The sequence below is a fragment of the Ciona intestinalis genome, unplaced genomic scaffold (genome assembly GCF_000224145.3).
Source record: "Ciona intestinalis unplaced genomic scaffold, KH HT000053.2, whole genome shotgun sequence".
Classification (NCBI taxonomy): Eukaryota; Metazoa; Chordata; class Ascidiacea; order Phlebobranchia; family Cionidae; genus Ciona; species Ciona intestinalis.
In genome coordinates, this window is record NW_004190375.2 from 25,718 (window position 1) to 45,909 (window position 20,192).

The 20,192-nt window shown below is 38.6% G+C and overlaps 3 protein-coding genes across 5 annotated transcripts; 1 reads left to right on the top strand and 2 right to left on the bottom strand.

The window, feature by feature from the left end:
* Nucleotides 1–82: 82 nt before the first annotated feature.
* On the bottom strand, nucleotides 83–4,631 carry LOC101242551 (ensconsin-like). Its single transcript, XM_026838091.1, has 10 exons — nucleotides 4,449–4,631; nucleotides 3,294–3,405; nucleotides 2,258–2,389; nucleotides 1,368–1,475; nucleotides 1,009–1,192; nucleotides 879–949; nucleotides 652–771; nucleotides 531–598; nucleotides 159–477; nucleotides 83–105 (listed from the first exon to the last, which is right to left on the bottom strand). Exons 1-10 carry the CDS (start codon nucleotides 4,629–4,631, stop codon nucleotides 83–85), a joined length of 1,320 nt encoding a protein of 439 aa, XP_026693892.1.
* A 3,120-nt stretch (nucleotides 4,632–7,751) lies between these two features.
* LOC100184129 (inhibitor of growth protein 5) lies at nucleotides 7,752–9,458 on the top strand. 2 transcript variants are annotated; one of them, XM_002127675.3, is made up of 7 exons: nucleotides 7,752–7,925; nucleotides 7,977–8,056; nucleotides 8,211–8,369; nucleotides 8,582–8,677; nucleotides 8,728–8,827; nucleotides 8,895–9,040; nucleotides 9,219–9,458. In XM_002127675.3, exons 1-7 carry the CDS (start codon nucleotides 7,889–7,891, stop codon nucleotides 9,321–9,323), a joined length of 723 nt encoding a protein of 240 aa, XP_002127711.1. In that variant the 5' UTR covers nucleotides 7,752–7,888; the 3' UTR covers nucleotides 9,324–9,458. The 2 variants fall into 2 exon arrangements, with proteins under 2 accessions (XP_002127711.1, XP_026693890.1); XM_026838089.1 differs by having other exon boundaries at nucleotides 8,880–9,040; nucleotides 9,219–9,442.
* On the bottom strand, nucleotides 9,409–19,478 carry LOC100179439 (proto-oncogene tyrosine-protein kinase ROS). 2 transcript variants are annotated; one of them, XM_002122752.4, is made up of 24 exons: nucleotides 19,324–19,477; nucleotides 19,114–19,218; nucleotides 18,811–18,918; nucleotides 18,429–18,601; nucleotides 17,313–17,460; nucleotides 17,061–17,254; nucleotides 16,703–16,864; nucleotides 16,419–16,543; nucleotides 16,048–16,218; nucleotides 15,849–15,978; nucleotides 15,588–15,666; nucleotides 15,454–15,534; nucleotides 13,692–13,942; nucleotides 13,354–13,481; nucleotides 13,001–13,130; nucleotides 12,491–12,588; nucleotides 12,233–12,436; nucleotides 11,074–11,208; nucleotides 10,934–11,021; nucleotides 10,525–10,645; nucleotides 10,274–10,350; nucleotides 10,151–10,221; nucleotides 9,951–10,082; nucleotides 9,409–9,766 (listed from the first exon to the last, which is right to left on the bottom strand). In XM_002122752.4, the coding sequence occupies exons 1-24, from the start codon at nucleotides 19,331–19,333 to the stop codon at nucleotides 9,643–9,645; spliced, it is 3,045 nt and encodes a 1,014-aa protein (XP_002122788.2). In that variant the 5' UTR covers nucleotides 19,334–19,477; the 3' UTR covers nucleotides 9,409–9,642. The 2 variants fall into 2 exon arrangements, with proteins under 2 accessions (XP_002122788.2, XP_026693888.1); XM_026838087.1 differs by having other exon boundaries at nucleotides 9,413–9,766; nucleotides 9,951–10,079; nucleotides 19,324–19,478.
* Nucleotides 19,479–20,192: the final 714 nt, after the last annotated feature.

Below are 20,192 nucleotides of genomic sequence, written 5' to 3' on the forward strand. Positions count from 1 at the left end.
CGTCGTGACATCATTCGTCGTGACATCATTCGTCGTGACATCATTCGTCGTGACATCATTCGTCGTGGCATCAACACCATCTTTATCTTGCCTTCCTTCCACGGGCTGATCCTCCACACCATCTTTAACACCCCAATGTTGTTGATCATCTTTAACACCCCCATGTTGTTGATCATCTTTAACACCCCCATGTTGTTGATCATCTTTAACACCCCCATGTTGTTGATCATCTTTAACACCCCCATGTTGTTGATCATCTTTAACACCCCCATGTTGTTGATCATCTTTAACACCCCCATGTTGTTGATCATCTTTAACACCCCCATGTTGTTGACCATCTTTAACACCTTCTGCTCCAACAACATCCTCATCAACTTTAACACCTACCACCCCATCAATAGGTTGTTCAACGTTATCATCAACAAACAAAACTTCATTTTCTCCGTTGTTTAAACTTCCAACCCCTCCATTCGCAGCCTGCAACAACAAACATGTTGAAACCAACCAAGTCAGGTTTGTTAAAGTTTCACCTTTTTGCCGACACCTCGTCCAATCGGCGAATCAACTTTCTTATTTCTTTGTTTCTTAACAATGCCATCTGTGATCAACAAAGTTCATTATGATGTCATAGTTAGACAGCAGCATATATACCTGGGGGAATTCCCTTGGGACTTTTCACGACCGGGGAAGTTTTGAGTTTCCTCCCGAGAACATCAGGCCGCAAACTTTGTTTGATGGTGGGCGGGGTGGATTTTCCAACGTGGGGTTTCTCTGTGGTAAAGGGTGGGTTAGGGGGCTCGACGGGGTGCATGAGGACACTATTCTATATGACTGAGGTCCATGAGGATCGTTGAACTATGCAAACATGGTCAACGTACCTCTCAATGGAGTCTTCTTCCGTTCGTTTGTTGTTCGTTCCAACGCTGGTGAAGACGATCGGGTTGTTCGGCTACATGGAAATATATTTCATATATTATTTCTCTGTTAATTATGACATCACAAGCTTACCTTGGTTTGGGGGAAACCCCTCTACTCCTTGATGATGTCACAGGTGATTTGTTTTGAACGGATTGCACCTTGTTACGCATCGCAGGGGAAGGGGTTCTCGTCGTCTTCTTCTTAGTTTCATGCGACTTTGTTGATGAAGCGCTCGTGTCCGACTTCGCCGATGTCGGACGCTCTTTACTATCCACTGTGATGTCATAATGTTATCAGTGATTTAATATACAAGGGATTGCAATCAAACAAAAGTTTGCTTTTACAAATTCAGGTCAGGGGTTGCCGTAACTCGCACACACCGTACCATAAACATCGTTGGATGAATATGATTTCAGGAACGATGAACCATCTATGACATCACAACTTACATGAATCATCATGTTCATTGGTGCGCGACCGTGCCCTCGAGGCTTTGGTTGGAGCGAGTAACCTTGGGCTAACGGGTGAAGCTTCCGTTAGTTGGGGTTGGGGGGCACCTGTGGGTGAATGGGGGTTAGTAGGGGGTTCCCGGTTTACACATGATGACATCACACATACACATGATGACATCACACATACACATGATGACATCACACATATATATGATGACATCACACATAGAAACAAAATAAACTGAAGATAAAATTAAAAGAAACTTAGTGGGTGAGTTAAAGATCGGCAACTTTGATAATTTCACAAACTTTCCAACTAATGAAGCGAGCTGTGAATTTATAGAAGAATGAAACGTGTAACTGATATTATAAAGTGGTGGTGTTATTGTAACTAATATTATAAAGTGGTGGTGTTATAGTGCATGGAAACGTATTCTCGTTAAGTTAAATCAGTTTCTTTTCCGTCGATCAACCAAACTTAACCAGGAGACTTTTATCAACTAAATGTGAATGTGACAACAATGGGTGACCCCGACCAACCAACTTTAGACGAGAATCCCCCCCCTTAGTATGATAAAGTTATGTTATTGTAACTAATATTATAAAGTGGTGAATGTAACATGCGACATGCTACGACCGATATATGATCTTTGTGCTGGTGAGCGCCCCCGTGTGTTTGCTCGATTATCCTGCTCGTATTTACCCGACGATGGAGATTTTGCATCAATGCTTCGAGCACGTCGCACTCTAGTGGTCGCTGATGAATGAAATGATTATAGTATTTCTATGTAGCCATGCCTCGTTATGGAGAAATCCATCAACAATTGTTGCGCAACAATCGTAAACAAGCCAACACATAATACACATTATGACATCACAATACTTACATTGTTGTTTATTACTCGGCGAAGTGTCGTACGATCGCAACCCCGACGCAAACGCCATGTGTGTTGTGCTCAACACTAGAGGGCTACGTGAGAATCGATTCTCAGGTTGGGGGTTTCCCGTAGTGGGTGAATCTATGGGTGAGGTTGGGGTTAGTTTCCGAATATAAACCTGGTTATTCTACAAACCATTTATATTGGTGGCCTTCCCATCCCCATCTCCTGTGTTAGTAAAATATATTTCAAACAACTACAACAACAACAACCAACATTTCGTTAGCGAGGTTTTTCAACAAGCGCATGATGTCACTTTTATGAGGTCATCGTTTAAATTGGAAATTGCAAAGTGCAAACCATAGGGTTATGACATCATCACTCATGACATCATCAGGAACTCACCAATATACTTATTGACATCAAAGTTGGTGATATCCATGGAGACGGGTCGTGCGCGCGTCTTGGTTACTGCGTGCAACATGCGTGCGTGTTAGTGCAAACGTGGTCAAACATACGTGTGGTCATACAATGTGAAACACATGCAGGAAAGTTGAAAAACTTTCCAATAAATTTATAATGTTCATGCAGAAATATTGTTGGTTATTTAATTTTTTATAAAACTTAACAAAATCTTTTAATAATTAAATTAAACAATCCATGATGATGCCCATGCATGGTTTGGTAATTATCGCCCAATATTATTAGTGGGTTACCGCGGGGTTGATTCACGTCAAAGTATCGGGTAGGTGATGGTGCGGTGCGGACACTCGTGGCACATACAGGCCCCGCGTGCCATCCTCCACTGCTGCAACCTTTAAATCATAAGGAATCGTGCGAATGTTTCAACTGTGTCGTAAACTAAGGCTGCGTTTTTTGTGGTGTTGGGATGCGCAAAGTGCGCAATGTGCATGTTAGGGTTAAATGTTAAAAACCACGCACAATGTTAGCACACCCTTGTTCAAACCACAGTCAATCATAATCTTGATTTTAGTTACAAAGCGTTCATGCAATGAAAGTTATTGATCCACCAAATATGCTGTACCTCCCACCCCCCATGACCATCGCTTCGTTCGATCAACCGATGCGTTTCGTTTCTGTCGCATCACTACTGCCACCTGCTGGTCGGTTCGTGCCACAATTTCTTCCGCTCGTTTCTGCAACGAAGGTCAAAAATAAATAATAAAACAAACATGAATATATGTATGTTATATTATCTCCAGGAGTAATATATCTTCTGTTTGTTTTGTGATTTAAAAAGTCGATGATTCGTATGCTATACAGGGAGACATTATCAGGGTTTGCCGTTAAGTGTCTTGCCCAAGAACGCATACGCCTACAAAAGTAGCAGCGAGAACCTTAGAACTCTGTCACAGCTTTGTACATAAATGAATACGGGGAAATATTTTGTTAATTCTCACAAACAACCAAGTAAGTAGATCTCCAAATATAAATATTCATCCGCAATATTCAATAACATGCTGCGTAACTGATGTTTATTCAATCATTATTCCATTATGACAAGACAAACAACCATCATGACATCATCAATACTTAATGTAAGTAGTAATTATGTAATTAACAATGAAAGACAATGCATCTTCATACACAAGTCTGTTCTATTTATATTTCATTATTTTAATAAAGAAACTTGTTTAATTACCATGAGAAAATGAAACAAAATATTTTCATATGATGTTTATTTTGTTTCTATTTTATCACAATATTATATTTTTATGAATTCTATCCTTATCATGAATATAAATCTCATCATCTGATCGAAGTTGTGGCATCAGGTGTATTTGTAACATAGATATCATATTTACATTGCTATTGTGATGTCATAATATTTTGTCAATTATCTAACAATAGCTATATTATAACGAACAATAGTCATATTGTGACATCACAATTGAACAATTCATGACGAGATTGAACGTGTGAATATTCATTATGATCGATTAATTCAACACGGGCGTTGATAAAAGTATCTTACATAGAAAATATAAACTATATATATTTGTAATACAAGGGGAAATCCCTAAGATGCAACCCCAGGTTTCCTCACCCATATACAATCGAATGTTGAACTTCAATAAGATGTCGGCCAACCAAGTTTATGGATAACATAATGTACACTGTAGGTTGTAACATTAACAAGTAAGTGTGATATTTATTATGAAACACCAAGTTTTCCCACCTTTTCCTCCTCCATTTGTTTCTTCTTTCTCATTTCAATCTCCCTCCTCCTCCCCTCCTCCTTGCTCCTCTGCTCCTCCATTCTCTTCCTCCTCTCATGTTGCGATCGTTCCCATTTAACGTAAGCTTCCTCGTCTTTCAATAAACGAGCTCGCATCTCAGATTCTGGCAACAAACCAACCATGTTGTATAAAGCACAAGTTCCCAACATACACCATGTACACTACATAAAACTTTAAATATCCTCGGGACAAACAAACAATAGTACCCGCCCTTCACTATATACGTTAGGTCCTTGACAACCTGGGGTGTAAAACCAAACCCCTTCCCCCAAACCCCAAGTAAAATATATGGTAATAATAAACACCTAAGTTTATAGAATATAATGTTGATATCTCTTGTAAAACAATGAAGTAATGTTGCCGCTGTTGGTGCAACAAACATAAATAGTTTGTGCCGACATTAAGTAAAACACTCGCTATAAAAATATTTGCCTTTTTCTTGCATTCTCTCCTTTTACAATAGGAGAGAACCCACTTTAACCCAGCCACGAACAAAAATAATTTTGTCAAAATAAATAAGAAGTCGATCGAACATTTCATTCAAATAATGGAGCGGATTGTCAGCAAGCATGAATGAAAATACTTTTAAGTTTGTTAACTTTACTTAAACAACATTAATGCATTAACTTTGTTATTACTTTCCATGTTATTACGTCAGTTGCGTTTGATTGACAGGTGATATACATGCTTTGCCATAGATATATTATATATAAGTTGTTTTTAACATTTCTATTAAATATTCCATAGACACAAGCAACTATCTACAGCTTGATTGTGAAACACAATGCATTATGATGTCATAAGCAAGTAATGGGATCAGTGAGTACGATTCATTCATAAAAGCAACATGTATAAGTAATTAAGCACTCAACCACACGACATCCTTAACATATTGATTTCCAACAACATGCAACATGCCCAACTAACCCAACGATTCATCTTCAAATCCAAATATTCCTTTTAAAACAATAAGTCATATTCGCATACATAAGAGATAATATGGTGGATTGTATCAACTGTGCTCATAAACATCCATTATTACATCAACAATGTAAACAATGGTTAATGTTTAAACCATTGTTACCATGGTAAACGAGGTCAAATAAATCTTCATATCCATTTTGTAAATAGTGAAAACACCTATAACATATATACCAACTCTATGTTATAATAAGATTAATTAATAGAAACCAACTCCTGGTTAAGTATCTGGGGAACAGATTAATTAACTGAAAGTTGAAACCTTGTTGTTGCTGTTGTTGAATCCTACGTTCTCGAACGACCGCGATCTTCTCGTCAGTCGATGATTTCTTTGATTTGTTTCGGTTTATCCTGGAAGCGTCGAGCACAGGCTGTGCATACGGGGCCCGGAGGTCGGGAGGTTTTTGTGACGATGGGTTTTTGTTATTGGTCGTCGCCTTAACTGTGGGGGGGTGTTAGATTAATATAAATGTTGGATCAATGTCCAATGATACAAAATTATTAAACAGCAATGTGTTGATAATGTTAAACATAATTTAAAATATTAAACAAAGTAATGAACGCTTGTATTTTATTTCAGGCCAAAATATTTTTAATATTCACATAAATAATCCACAGACAAATTATAAGGAGCATTATTTTATTAAATCAATAAATTGTTGCGCGTTTATTTAATTGTGGCCATTGTTGAACAGGTGTTGATTGTGATGTCATACCCAGGGGACTGTCTACATTGTGATGTCATAATACCATCGTCATGTGATCAATTATGATGGAAAATACCTTCCAACAAATGTTTGTAACTTAAGATAGAAAGCCTCAAGCCTTTTATGAGAATACGCAACATTAGTGCAAGGTTCAAATCTTAAAGTTGAGTGAATATTATTTCATAACAACTAGACCAGGTTCCCAAACTAGGGGTAACAAACTTCAGGGGTCACCAAGAGTTCACCAATCAATCAATTATACACAAAGTACCCAACATGTTATAATATCAACCATTGGGGAGCGTGGATAATTCTAGGAGATTAAAACAAATTGCGAGTAAAATGTTTGGGAAGCGCCGACTAAACAACAAATATTGCTCCAAAATAAACATTTCACCTGTGTTTGAATCTTTTCCCCCATAATGCAAAGCGAACGGAGTTGGAGGCATTTGTTCAACAAGCGGTTTCGTCCCAACATTGATGGTGCTTGAATTATTTTCATTCATTTCTAAATTTAATTCCAAACTGTCTGCAACAAATATAAGTTTGGTCAAACTGATGTTTGCTTCACTATTGAGGGAATAATGAAACAATTCCCAAGAAATAAATCCCGATATGAACAATCAGAATATATTCAAATACCTTAAATCCCCACGATACGAAACCAGGTGTCTGCACTGATACTCACTTACAACTATAACTAAACAACAATATTCTGAAAATCCAAGATTTCCACCATTGTTCCACTCGTATACAGACCACTCCCATTATTTACAAACTTTTGATTATACGAAGCAAACCAATTGATAAACATTATGACATCATACAAACATAATAATGGAAACACACCATCACATTATTGTTTGGGTAGAATAGATGACTGGACGCTACAGTGCTGCCCATGTTTCATATTTCTAACACACAAGTTCAAAATACATTATTCCATCAATTATTTAAAGCAGTTTAAGGAATTTTATAACAAGTTATTTTGTTTCCATCATCACGTGTGTTATTATAAACAAACTGTAGATTAAATACTTTGGCAGCGAGCATGAGGTGCAACTAACAACTAACGTTAACCTACACACACCAACAACATTCACCAACAACATAATTTATAAATAGTTCAAAGTTGAAACTAATTTAAAACAACCGGAACACACACAAAATATTAATGTCAAGAAAAAGATTGTAAAAATATAATTAAAATGGAAATTGTAGAAAATGTTTCAACATTTTCTAATTGTCTAAATATCAAACCAACTGGGTTTAATTTAGTGTATTGTGGGTTATTTTTATAAAACATAAATTATTTATAAATATGAATATATTACAAACTACATGTGACACAGCCCACCCCTTCACCAAACATCGACACGTAACTCATGACCTCGACACAATATTTTGATTGACAGCTCAATCCAAAGTATCGACTAAATCTAAAGCGGCGACCTAAACGTGGTCCCAATACCTTACACTCTGTTTATGAAATAAGTGGTTGTTTACTGTATCTTTAAATATTTATTGCCACCTAAATTAAGCACCTCATGCGCACTGTCAAATATATTTATTTTTTTCTATTTAGACTACTTGCCACCCCTGTGTCAACCGGGGTAATCCCCTATTTACGATGCGAACAGTTACAACTCTTTATATTACGCTTGTTGGGCACGAAGTGGTTTAATAACAAGATGGCGACCGCAATGTATTTAGAACAATATCTGGATAGTAAGTATTTATTTACAATCATATGCAATCAAAGTTACAAACTATTTATAGGTCTTGAAAATCTTCCGTTTGAACTTCAACGAAACTTCCAGTTAATGCGGCAGTTGGATCAAAGGTCAGAAGATATTAAGGTTCGTGGCAAATATTATTTATATATGGGTGAGGTTCTATTGGTATGCCACAAGATATGGGATTCCTAACGTATTGTCTAATGCTTTAAATGTCACAGAGGATTATCACTTGTCCCAAATTAAATACAAACCCAACATTCCCGTTCCACCCCAGGTTGAGATCGATGGAAGAACGGAAGGTTACGTTCGTGAAGCGAAGTCTCTTTCGCCACCTCAGCGTGTCAAGAAAATCAAAGAAATCCAAGAGCGATATTTAAAATGTCGTGAATTCGCTGACGATAAAGTTCAACTTGCGATGCAAACTTATGAAATGGTGAGTTCACCGTGTTGTTTGTATATGGGTGAGGTCCCACTGCATGCAAGGGTGGCCATGTAAGGTGTTAAACTAAACACAGGAGAGGCAGGGATAGTTAGACACAATCCTGTGGAACAAATCTAACTTATCAGTTGTAATGTTTGATTAATGCAGAGCAGAAAATTTCCACCTTGCCGCCTGTGATAATTATCCCTATTATGACATCACAGGTGGACAAACACATTCGAAGGTTGGATTCGGATCTAGCAAGGTTTGAAGCAGATTTGAAGGAAAAGTCGATACAAGACGCTACGGGGACATCCAAGGTATGTTCGTTGTGTAGTTGGGAAAGTTTGGGTGCCAATGGTGTTTATAGGGTGATTGTGATGTCACTATCGGAGACAAGAAGCGAAAGAAAAAAGGTCGCGCGACATCGGAAGATGAGAGCAAGAACGGACGGAAAAAACAAAAGACGGGTGAATGTTCGGTTAAACTAAACTCAATGTTTTTAAACTTATGCTTTTAAAGTTGTCCTCGTTCCAGGTGTGATAGAAATGATGACATCACCGCTCGCTGCAGCTTACCAATCATCGGACGTGCTTGATATGCCTGTGGACCCGAACGAACCAACGTATTGTTTGTGCCACCAAGTGTCGTACGGGGAGATGATCGGTTGCGACAACCAAGATGTGAGTTGTTTACTACAAATATGCGGCAAGTGTGCGGCTGATCATATGTTAATGACATTGCTACCATTGTGGAAGTATGTGTATCTAGACCCTTATCGGTATTTGCCCCAACCCAGTGGTCACTAATTTTGTCCCCCACAAAGTAACATACATTGTTTAACTCATTCATCTATCACAGTGCCCCATCGAGTGGTTCCACTTCGGCTGCGTTGGATTACAAACAAAACCGAAAGGAAAATGGTTTTGTCCGAAATGTAAAGATCGAGACCGAAAGAAAAAATAATTTTAAAAGATATTTCTTTGTATTGTTAGTTTCCGCAAACATGTTTTGTTAAAAAATAAAAACAAATATGGATAAGTCACCTTAGTTTGTGCAATTAATAAAATGATCATTTAATAAAACGCATGATGTTGTAAAGTGCAAGGTCTTGCAAAGTAACTTATATGGTACGTATGTAGTGTAGGTAAAAAGTAACTTGGTGGATAGTAACCTCTTTTACACTGATGATAGACCAAGTTACTGTCTGGATACTAAACTAATGATCAGCAGATGTTTCAGACAGTAGCTTGGTGGATAGTAACCTCTTTTACACTGACCAAGTTTATAGATAAGTGATGACATTATGACTTTGAGTTGTTTCACACGCAGGGTTCGTTACTTCATCATCACACCGATAGTTAAGATTATTGTAAGAAGTTTCACAAACAAATTGTTCGTTGCTGTTCCTGGTAAAATAATAATCTTTATCAACAAACAAATTGACAGCCACGTAAAATATTCATCCACAAAGTTAAATACGTGGTAACTTGTAAGCGGGCACGAGGTGTATGAAACAGAACACCCGTGTTGATTGCGAGGGTAAATAACATCCATGTAACGAAACAACCTCGTATAACAAGGAAACCCCACCTTCCATCGTCCAAGGTAGCTTCGTGTTTTAACTTGGGGCTCATCACGTATTGGTTCGTGTTAAGAAGATTCGACACAACCACGTTTGTTTTGTGGATCGGGAGTTCGTTGTAATGGCTTGATGTTTCGCTGCTGTGAATTACACAGGTTACTTCATGCTCGCTGTCAAGTTGTTGTTACAGTGTGCGGATCCAACTTACCTGGTTGGATTCTTCGTGCTTACTTGTCGACTTGGTGAGAAACCAAGTTGAGCGTAGTTAAGTTGGGAGGTCTGGTGGAAAATTTAAATTAAACAAGAACGTAACATATCAAAGTAACTTCACCTCGTGTGTTGAAACATTGGGCTGGTTGGTTGGCGGGGGGATTCTTAGTTCAGCGTAACATGATGATACAATGTTCTCTGTGATGTCATCAATTATAATATTTATCTCTTTGAATAAGATTAAATAAAACAACGAAGAAAAATGAATAAACACCAAAACAAAAGTCCTTAAAACCTGCTATGGGTAAAAACTACTTTGTGCTAAACCTACAATACAACATGATAACACTGTGTTATTATTATGTTACGAACCGTCGCTTGAGGTGAAACCTCCGTTAACGAAACCTTCGTCCGTGCTCGGCGACATCAAGGAGTAATTGATGCTGGAGGTTGATGGGGGGTCGATGGGGATGGTGTTCGGGGAGCATGTGCCCTGGAAGTATGGGGTTAGTAAGGGGTGTATAACTCGACAGCGAGCATGAAGTGTACAACTTGACAGCGAGCACGGGGTGTACAACTCAACAGCGAGCATGAAGTGTACAACTCGACAGCGAGCACGAGGTGTATAACTCGACAGCGAGCATGAGGTGTACAACTCGACAGCGAGCATGAAGTGTACAACTCGACAGCGAGCATGAGGTGTACAACTCGACAGCGAGCATGAAGTGTACAACTCGACAGCGAGCATGAGGTGTATAACTCGACAGCGAGCATGAGGTACCTTACACTCCTGCAAAACCACCAACACATCATTGAACGACGGTCGATCCCTCGGTTCAACTTCCCAGCATTCCCTCATCACTTCGTATCTAAACAATATATATGAAGTTTGTGTTCAAATCCATACAGTGGTAAACTCACAATGGTTCAGGACATCCATGAGGTTGCTCCAACCTTCCCCCCTCCTTTACAAAGTGGATGACCTCAGTATTAGTGAACTCTGGGTAAGGTTGTTGACCGAATGTCATCACCTCCCATAACAAAACTCCAAACGACCTAAATAGATGGGGTTGTTGAATATGTAACTTATTTATCCTCGCATGTCAGGGCACGGCAGTCGTTATAACACGGGTGTTCTGTTTCATACACCTCTTGCCCGCTTACCAGTTACCACGTATTTACAGTTTAGACAACCCATTAGTGACCACTGGGTTGGAGCAATTACCGTTAAGTGTCTTGCCCAAAGACACAACTACAATGGTATCATTACATTTATTTAAAAGTTTTGTTCATCAAGAACAAACTTTTCAAGTTCAAACCCCACTCTGCCAATTGATTATGATGTCATAATGAAAGTAACAATCATCACTTAAAGTGAATTGTCCGCACAGTGATGATCGTTATCGATTATCTAGGGGGGGGGGGGTGTTAAAGTATGCGTGCGTTGAACCATAAACACTTAGAGGGGAGGTGTTAATGACGCGTGACATCAGGTTGATTGACAGCTGTGGTTAGTTTGGGTTAAAGAAGTCTAATTGATTTTAAAATTAAATTTAAAACATTAACAATAAGTTTAATTTGTTCAAACTTGGTGAAACTTAAAATAAAAGGCAGAAATTCTAGAGTTGGTTGTTTTGATTTTCGGCACAAAAATTTAAAGTGGTTTTGTTAAAACGGAAGTTGTTACTAATCATTGTCACCCGAGACTCGCCAGTGGCACCGACGGTTGTCACGGTCCACCGGGATGTTATGCACTCTTTACTCGTGGTTTCGGGTTACCAAGAAGGGGGTGTGACATTTATTTGACGCGTCAAATATTCCAATTCAACTCACGAGTTCCGTGAAGTGATAAATGTAAATAAATAAAAATCATTACCGATACGTTTGTGCCAGACCCTGATGATGTCATCAAATACATATTGTATAAACTCAGCTGTAATTTGAGGTAATTGTTTTAATTAATTATTCAGTAGATTATGTTTTGTTAAAATCATTGTTCTATATTGTTATTATAATATAATATTGTTATTCACAAAGATATTCTATGTTTTATGACATCATCACCGATGACATCACTCACCACACATCACTTTGAACGGTATACAGTTTCATCATTAAGCTCTCTGGTGCCATCCAGCGGACGGGCAACAACCCCTCCCCCTCCTTTAAATAATAATCGTTCCGATAAATATCTCGGGCCAATCCAAAGTCACCAATCTTCACCACACGATGGCGACATTGGTAATCTTTCGACGAAACCAAACAATTCCTTGCAGCGAGGTCCCTGTTGTGACATCATAATCAGATAATGCAACAACAACCTCACGACCTAACCAACCTATGAATGAAATGTTGACTCTCCAAGTATTTACACCCCGCGCTTAGGTCCAAACATATGTCAATCAAATCGAGGAACGATAGTTTTGATGACATCATCTGTGTATGACATCATTATTATTGTATCATGTATGCATGACATAACATAATTAACAGTAAATATTTTTCTTTATCTTTAATTAGAAAAACAAAGAGGAAATTAACGACAAAACTACAGTTGTCATGCTGTGGTTAAAATGTAAGTGTGATTGTAATGACATCATCAATACATGACATCACCAATACATGACATCATCAATACATGACATCATCAATACATGACATCACCAATACATGACATCACCAATACATGACATCATCAATACATGACATCATCAATACATGACATCATCAATACATGACATCATCAATACATGACATCACCAATACATGACATCACCAATACATGACATCATCAATACATGACATCATCAATACATGACATCATCAATACATGACATCACCACCACACCTGTGTAGGACGAGCGTGTCTCAGGTACTTAAGCAAATCTCCTCCCTCCATCAACTCCAATATCAGGAACTGGGGTTCGTTGTCCAAACAAACTCCCAACAATGATATGATGTTGCGATGATCAAACAAACTAATCAACAACAACTTAGTCATCAATGTTGTTTCAACAAATAGTTTCACACCATGTTGACGTTGCTACTATTGTGGACATATGTGTCCTTGGACAAGACACCTGGCAACCCTGTGCCAGCAACAACATATACATATCAACAGTTCAGTTTAAAACAATAATTTCACCAAATTCTTAAAATGAACATAGTAATGCAACAAGTTACATCATATTCAACAATCACCTCATGAAGTAAGCTTCCATCAGAAACTCCATCTTTTCATTCTCACTCGCCCCGTCTTTCAATGTTTTAACGGCCACCGATGCCTCCCCCTCCCCCCCACTAATGCCCGCAGCTGTTCCTTTGTAAACCTGGGTGATGAAACTTGTTTATTATATTATTATTATAATTGTGAAAGAAATCTTCCCCGATGTTTCATCAGACAGTAAGACAGCATCATGGCCTGCCATCAAGTGTTGTGCTTAAGAATATCCTTGACTAAAATATCTTTTTCCCACTTACAATATACCCACCATGTAGCAACAACATATACATATATATATACATAAACTACAACTCACCTCACCAAACGCCCCACTTCCGATCAGCATCCCTAGTTTGAGTTGGTCGCGAGGGTAAATAGGGAGACGATCGCGGTAATCTGTTGGGAGGTTGATCCTTCCCTCGTGGTTGGCTGCGGCCATCGCAAGGTTGGTCATGTGACGCACACGAGCGAGTTCGACGTCCATCCCGGAGTCGATACGGATCGTGGTGATGTCACGAAGATGACGCAACTTCTTCTTCCTTCGTCGTAAAACACGACATCGCCAACCTGGTGGTGAATATAGTGGAGGGAGATTCATATGCCACGCCATGATATGATTCATATGATACGCCATGATATGATTCATATGATACGTCATGATATGATTCATATGATACGTCATGACATAGGCGTAAAGTTTTACTAAACGTTAGGGTTGCAAAAACCAGAAAAAAAGGAAGTCCGGTTTGCAACCCTTTGTTTTCGGTTTGCAACCCTTTAAATATGTGCTTAGTAAAAGCTCATACAAACGTAAACGTATTCAGAATTACGTAGGGATGAGACAAATTAAAATTACGCGCGTTCGGCGAGTCCGTGTAATGAGAAACGGTCGAATCCGATTGCCTGGCGAGTGACGTCACAGTAGCTATGTCGCATGCGCCTTTCGTCAAGCCCGCACGAGTGTGTGGTTATCTTACAAACGAAGACCCGTCCGTCGGAAATAGTAGGTTTCCAGAACGAAATATCGCTTAAATAAACTGCCTAAAACGTTTCCAACACTGCTTTATATTTATATGCAATGTTTTCCTCAGGCAAGCAGCATAATTATTACGAAATAGTAGGGATTCACACGTGGATTCATTGCATCATAATAGCGGTTGTTTGAACCTGGCAATTGATTACGACATAATAGCGATTCACACGTTGATTACTGACGTCACAATAGCGATTTACACGTGAATTATTTAGCAAACAGGAGTTTAAATACCAATTGGTTGCATTTGTGTCGTGAATGATGCATCGGTATTGACATATTTTAACGAACGTAAACGAAGTTTGTTCGCAGCAATAATGGCGTCTTCGTTTGGTCGAACGTAATTCCTTACGCATTATTAGTATTGAGAAAATCAAAGGGTTGCCAGGCAACCCTGCAACCCCGTAACTTTACGCCAGTGCGTCATGATATGATTCATATGATACGCCATGATATGATTCATATGATACGCCATGATATGATTCATATGATACGCCATGATATGATTCATATGATACGCCATGATATGATTCATATGATACGCCATGATATGATTCATATGATACGCCATGATATGATTCATATGATACGCCATGATATGATTCATATGATACGCCATGATATGATTCATATGATACGTCATGATATGATTCATATGATACGCCATGATATGATTCATATGATACGCCATGATATGATTCATATGATACGCCATGATATGATTCATATGATACGCCATGATATGATTCATATGATACGTCATGATATGATTCATATGATACGTCATGATATGATTCATATGATACGCCATGATATGATTCATATGATACGCCATGATATGATTCATATGATACGTCATGATATGATTCATATGATACGTCATGATATGATTCATATGATAAGCCATGATATGATTCATATGATACGCCATGATATGATTCATATGATAGTGGGAAAGTAAGTGTTGGATATAGGCTTAACATGGGATTGGATATAAACTTCATGAAATGCCAACCGTGATACAAATCACGTGAACTTGACTCACATGCAATGATGAATATGATGATGGAAACGAAGATGAAACTTCCAACCGAGGACCCAATCACCATCCAACGAAACCTGCTGTCTGTATCAACATTGTTTACAAGGTGCAACAAACGAAACAGTCAACATTCTTACCACTAGCTGGCAGTGTAAATAGGTAGGGGGCGGTAGTGAGGCTTGCGTCTCCTCGACCAACGTTGTTTCGAGCAAAAACCTAAAAAGAATAAAAAAAAATTATTTTCTGATAGCGAAGATCAAATTAATTAAAACAATGAAGAGAATTAGCAGCAAAACAAGTCGTTAAAACATGCTCTGGTTAAAAACTACTTCAGTAAAACGTGGCCACTATACCTAACATACAATAAAAACAAATAAGTTGTAGTTACTAATACCTACCCTGAATTGAAACCACACGTTCTGTGTGAGGCCTCCAATCATCCATTCACGTTTCCCGTTAACGCTCACGTTCTTCACAATCTTCCAAACCCCGAACAACCGACGGTGACTGGATGGTGGGGTGCGGTTCCTATCAACGTGAACATGTTGTGTTTGTGGCTTGGGTGGTAACAACCCATCATAGACATCATATATTTACCTTGCTTCAATAGAATACTCGAGAATATTTGTCGAGGTGTCAGGTGGTTGCCATGTCAACACCCCGTACGGGGTAACCCCCTCAATGGTGGGGTTAGTGGGGGCGTTGGGGGTTCCCCTTCTTGTTTGTACCGAGAGAATATCAGTGATCGACGATGCACCTGATGGAAACCTGGATGACATCATTGTTATGGTTAAATGCACATGATGACATCATAATTAGGATAAATATTTAATTAACAATGAAAAGTAGAAATATTAAACCTTTGCATTGAAACAATCGACCCATAGATTCAACTCAATATTCCACTGATATTAAAACAATCGTTTCTCCAAATCATTTGTTTATTTATTTTCATTGACCAAACTTACACAACAGTGGCGCGCATCGCGTACCCGGTGCCTGACATGAGGTCTGTGATCGTATCCATGGTTGCGCTGCCACCCAGTGGCAAACTATCTATCCAATTATTACCCAGAACATTCGACAGTAATTTCTGGAAAAAGATAAATTCAACATTTATAGAAAAAATATATTTTAAAATTTTTGATTAAATTTTATTCAAGTTCATGATATTTGTGTAAATGTGGCCATACTGCCTGTTCTTGGAAAGACAAACCCCATTTAATATTCATTCCCTAACTAACCATCTTACCCATGAAACGACGATCTGTACCACCCCGGGTCGATATTGTTCCCAACCAACTGTGATGGAGTCACTTGTAGTAGCTCGAACATTGATTGGGTGGATCGTGTAAGGTCGGCATGTTATGCTGGATGTGCTGGAGGTGTTGCAACCAACGATGGTGGATCCAACCTGTAGTGGGGGATGGGGGTTAGGGGGCAAACTTAACAGGGAGGCAGGGATAGTTAGACACACAAACTCATGAAACAAATCTAACTTATTGGTTGCAATGTTTACTGATTAATGCAGTGCAGAAAAATCAAAGGTTGGCCTGCCCACCCCGCCACCCCAGGTTTGGTTCCTATGTATATTGGGGGTTAATACGAACCGTGTACGTCCCGCCCATTGTTGTTTGGTGTTCGAACACTCTGGCATTGTTGACATCATAATGAACCATCCCATCAGGTGAAGTTACTTGATATGTGATATTCATCAATACTTGGTTGGTTCGGGGGGACCATGATAGCGACAACAATTGGGGGGATCGGGGGTGACATTCAAGTTGCGAGGGGGGGTGAGGTGCTGTGGGGTAAGATGGGTTAGTGGTTGTGGGGTAAGATGGGTTACATATCGTACTCACCTTTACACTTGGTGGTGATATAAACAGGAAGTGACATCACTTGCGAAGATGAGTCAGCATAAAAACAATGTATCGTGAATTTAACCTCGTAATTCACGTTTGGGTTCAAACCGATTAAAGTTGCCGTGAATGAGAATAATGTTGTTGACTGTGATGTCATAAAAAAGTGTGATGTAATAAAGATTGAGTGTGATGTCACAAACATTGTTTACATGACGAAACACGAGACTTGCCTTTGGGCAACAAAGGTGCATTATGACATCACAAACATTACATCATGATAAACAATAAATCACGTGATGTAACAATCATGAATCACGTGATGTAACGATCATGAATCACGTGATGTAACAATCATGAATCACGTGATGCAACGATCATGAATCACGTGATGTAACAATCATGAAACACGTGATGTAACAATCATGAATCACGTGATGTAACAATCATGAATCACGTGATGTAACGATCATGAATCACGTGATGTAACGATCATGAATCACGTGATGTAACAATCATGAATCACGTGATGTAACAATCATGAATCACGTGATGTAACAATCATGAATCACGTGATGTAACAATCATGAATCACGTGATGTAACAATCATGAAACACGTGATGTAACAATCATGAATCACGTGATGTAACAATCATGAATCACGTGATGTAACAATCATGAATCACGTGATGTAACAATCGTGAAACACGTGATGTAACAATCATGAATCACGTGATGTAACAATCATGAATCACGTGATGTAACAATCATGAATCACGTGATGTAACAATCATGAATCACGTGATGTAACAATCATGAATCACGTGATGTAACAATCATGAATCACGTGATGTAACGATCATGAATCACGTGATGTAACAATCGTGAAATCACGTGATGTAACAATCATGAATCACGTGATGTAACAATCATGAATCACGTGATGTAACAATCATGAATCACGTGATGTAACAATCATGAATTACGTGATGTAACGAATTTTCTTGAAGAAACTTTGAAATTGCTGTTAAAAGTTTTTTTTTGTTAATCAGACAAAGGTAATTAATCAATAATTAGTGAGTTGCCAGCCCCGTGGGTAAATAAGTTTCATTCACCTGTTCAATGTAGTTTGAGTTGGTTTGTTTGTATAGAAACGAATAAACTGAGGTAGATGAAACACAATGGTTGGGTTGTGATGTCATAATATCCGATACATTGAACACAATTGAATTAGAACGAACATCCGTAACCGATGGCAACTCGTTGATTAGCATGGGACAAACTATATCTGTTTATATGGTTTCTATGTTGAAATATTATATTTCAATTATTTCTATTATCCAATTAAGTGATAACATTTTAAAAACATTATCCTCAGCCTATTATAATAAATAGTATAAAATAATGAGTTAGGTGTCTAAACTTTTATTGTTGTGTTTTATTCTATGTAGGTAAGGATGTCATCTCCTCTCCCCAGGATATTCAACACGAACTCACTTGGGTTGTTCGTTGACGATGAATATGAAGAAACAACCGACATGTTTCGTAGAAATAACTTTGAATTATTTACAATCCAAAACAAACCCCCATCCAGTAACGACAAATCTATAATATCAATATTATTCAATACATGGTTAAACAATTATGTGTTTAATAATTCAACTTATTTATCCTCGCATGTCGGGGCAACGACAGTCGTTATAACATGGGTGTTCTGTTTTATACACCTCGTGCCCGCTTACAAGTTACCACGTATGTAACTTATTTATCCTCGCATGGCGGGGCAACGCAAGTATATACCTGCATAGTCATGATGAACAACAGAACAAGAACAAGTTGTCAAAGTAACAAACCAAACAGATGAAGTTCCGCAAATATAAATTCCTTCCTCAAACATTTGGCATCCTGGAATATCATTGGTTTACTTGTAAAGTTTAACATGTTTATACTTTCTATAATTAGTTTAACATTTTGCCAAATAAAAAGTACATAGTCGAAAGCTTGGTTTACCCGCTGTCATGTTTGATACATCCACCAAACATCTTGCATCATCGATGACATCATCAGTGACATCACACGAAATATTGGAACAAGAATTCAACTTTTCGAACGAAGAAACTTCAGTGGGACCTTTAAAAAAACAAGGACCTCATGCTCACTGCCAAGTTATAACATGGGTGTCTTCTTATACACCAGACACACATGGTGTTTTCATACACCTCATGCTCACTGTCGAGTTATAACATGGGTGTCTTCTTATACACCAGACACACATGGTGTATTCATGCACCTCATGCTCACTGTCGAGTTATAACATGGGTGCCTTTGTATACACCAGACACACATGGTGTTTTCATACACCTCATGCTCACTGTTGAGTTATAACATGGGTGTCTTCTTATACACCAGACACGCATGGTGTATTCATGCACCTCATGCTCACTGTCGAGTTATAACATGGGTGCCTTTGTATACACCAGACACACATGGTGTTTTCATACACCTCATGCTCACTGTTGAGTTATAACATGGGTGTCTTCTTATACACCAGACACGCATGGTGTATTCATACACCTCATGCTTACTGTCAAGTTATAACATGGGTGTCTTCTTATACACCAGACACATTTGGTGTATTCATACACCTCATGCTCACTGTCGAGTTATAACATGGGTGTCTTCGTATACACCAGACACACATGGTGTATTCATACACCTCATGCTCACTGTCGAGTTATAACATGGGTGTCTTCTTATACGCCAGACACATTTGGTGTATTCATACACCTTATGCTCACTGTCGAGTTATAACATGGGTGTCTTCTTATACACCAGACACACATGGTGTATTCATACACCTCATGCCCACTGTCGAGTTA

Coding starts and splice junctions, on each gene's coding strand:
- LOC100179439 (XM_002122752.4), bottom strand. Junction 18,919..19,113: donor TGTTCATCATGACTATGCAG/GTATATACTTGC, acceptor TTGATATTATAG/ATTTGTCGTTACTGGATGGG. Junction 18,602..18,810: donor ATCGTCAACGAACAACCCAA/GTGAGTTCGTGT, acceptor CCATATAAACAG/ATATAGTTTGTCCCATGCTA.
- LOC101242551 (XM_026838091.1), bottom strand. CDS start 4,631: ATGGTTGGTTTGTTGCCAGAATCTGAGATGCGAGCTCGTTTATTGAAA. Junction 3,406..4,448: donor AACAAATGGAGGAGGAAAAG/GTGGGAAAACTT, acceptor CCTTCGTTGCAG/AAACGAGCGGAAGAAATTGT. Junction 772..878: donor GAAGAAGACTCCATTGAGAG/GTACGTTGACCA, acceptor CCTTTACCACAG/AGAAACCCCACGTTGGAAAA.
- LOC100184129 (XM_026838089.1), top strand. CDS start 7,889: ATGGCGACCGCAATGTATTTAGAACAATATCTGGATA. Junction 8,057..8,210: donor AAAGGTCAGAAGATATTAAG/GTTCGTGGCAAA, acceptor GTTCCACCCCAG/GTTGAGATCGATGGAAGAAC. Junction 8,828..8,879: donor ACGGAAAAAACAAAAGACGG/GTGAATGTTCGG, acceptor ATGCTTTTAAAG/TTGTCCTCGTTCCAGGTGTG.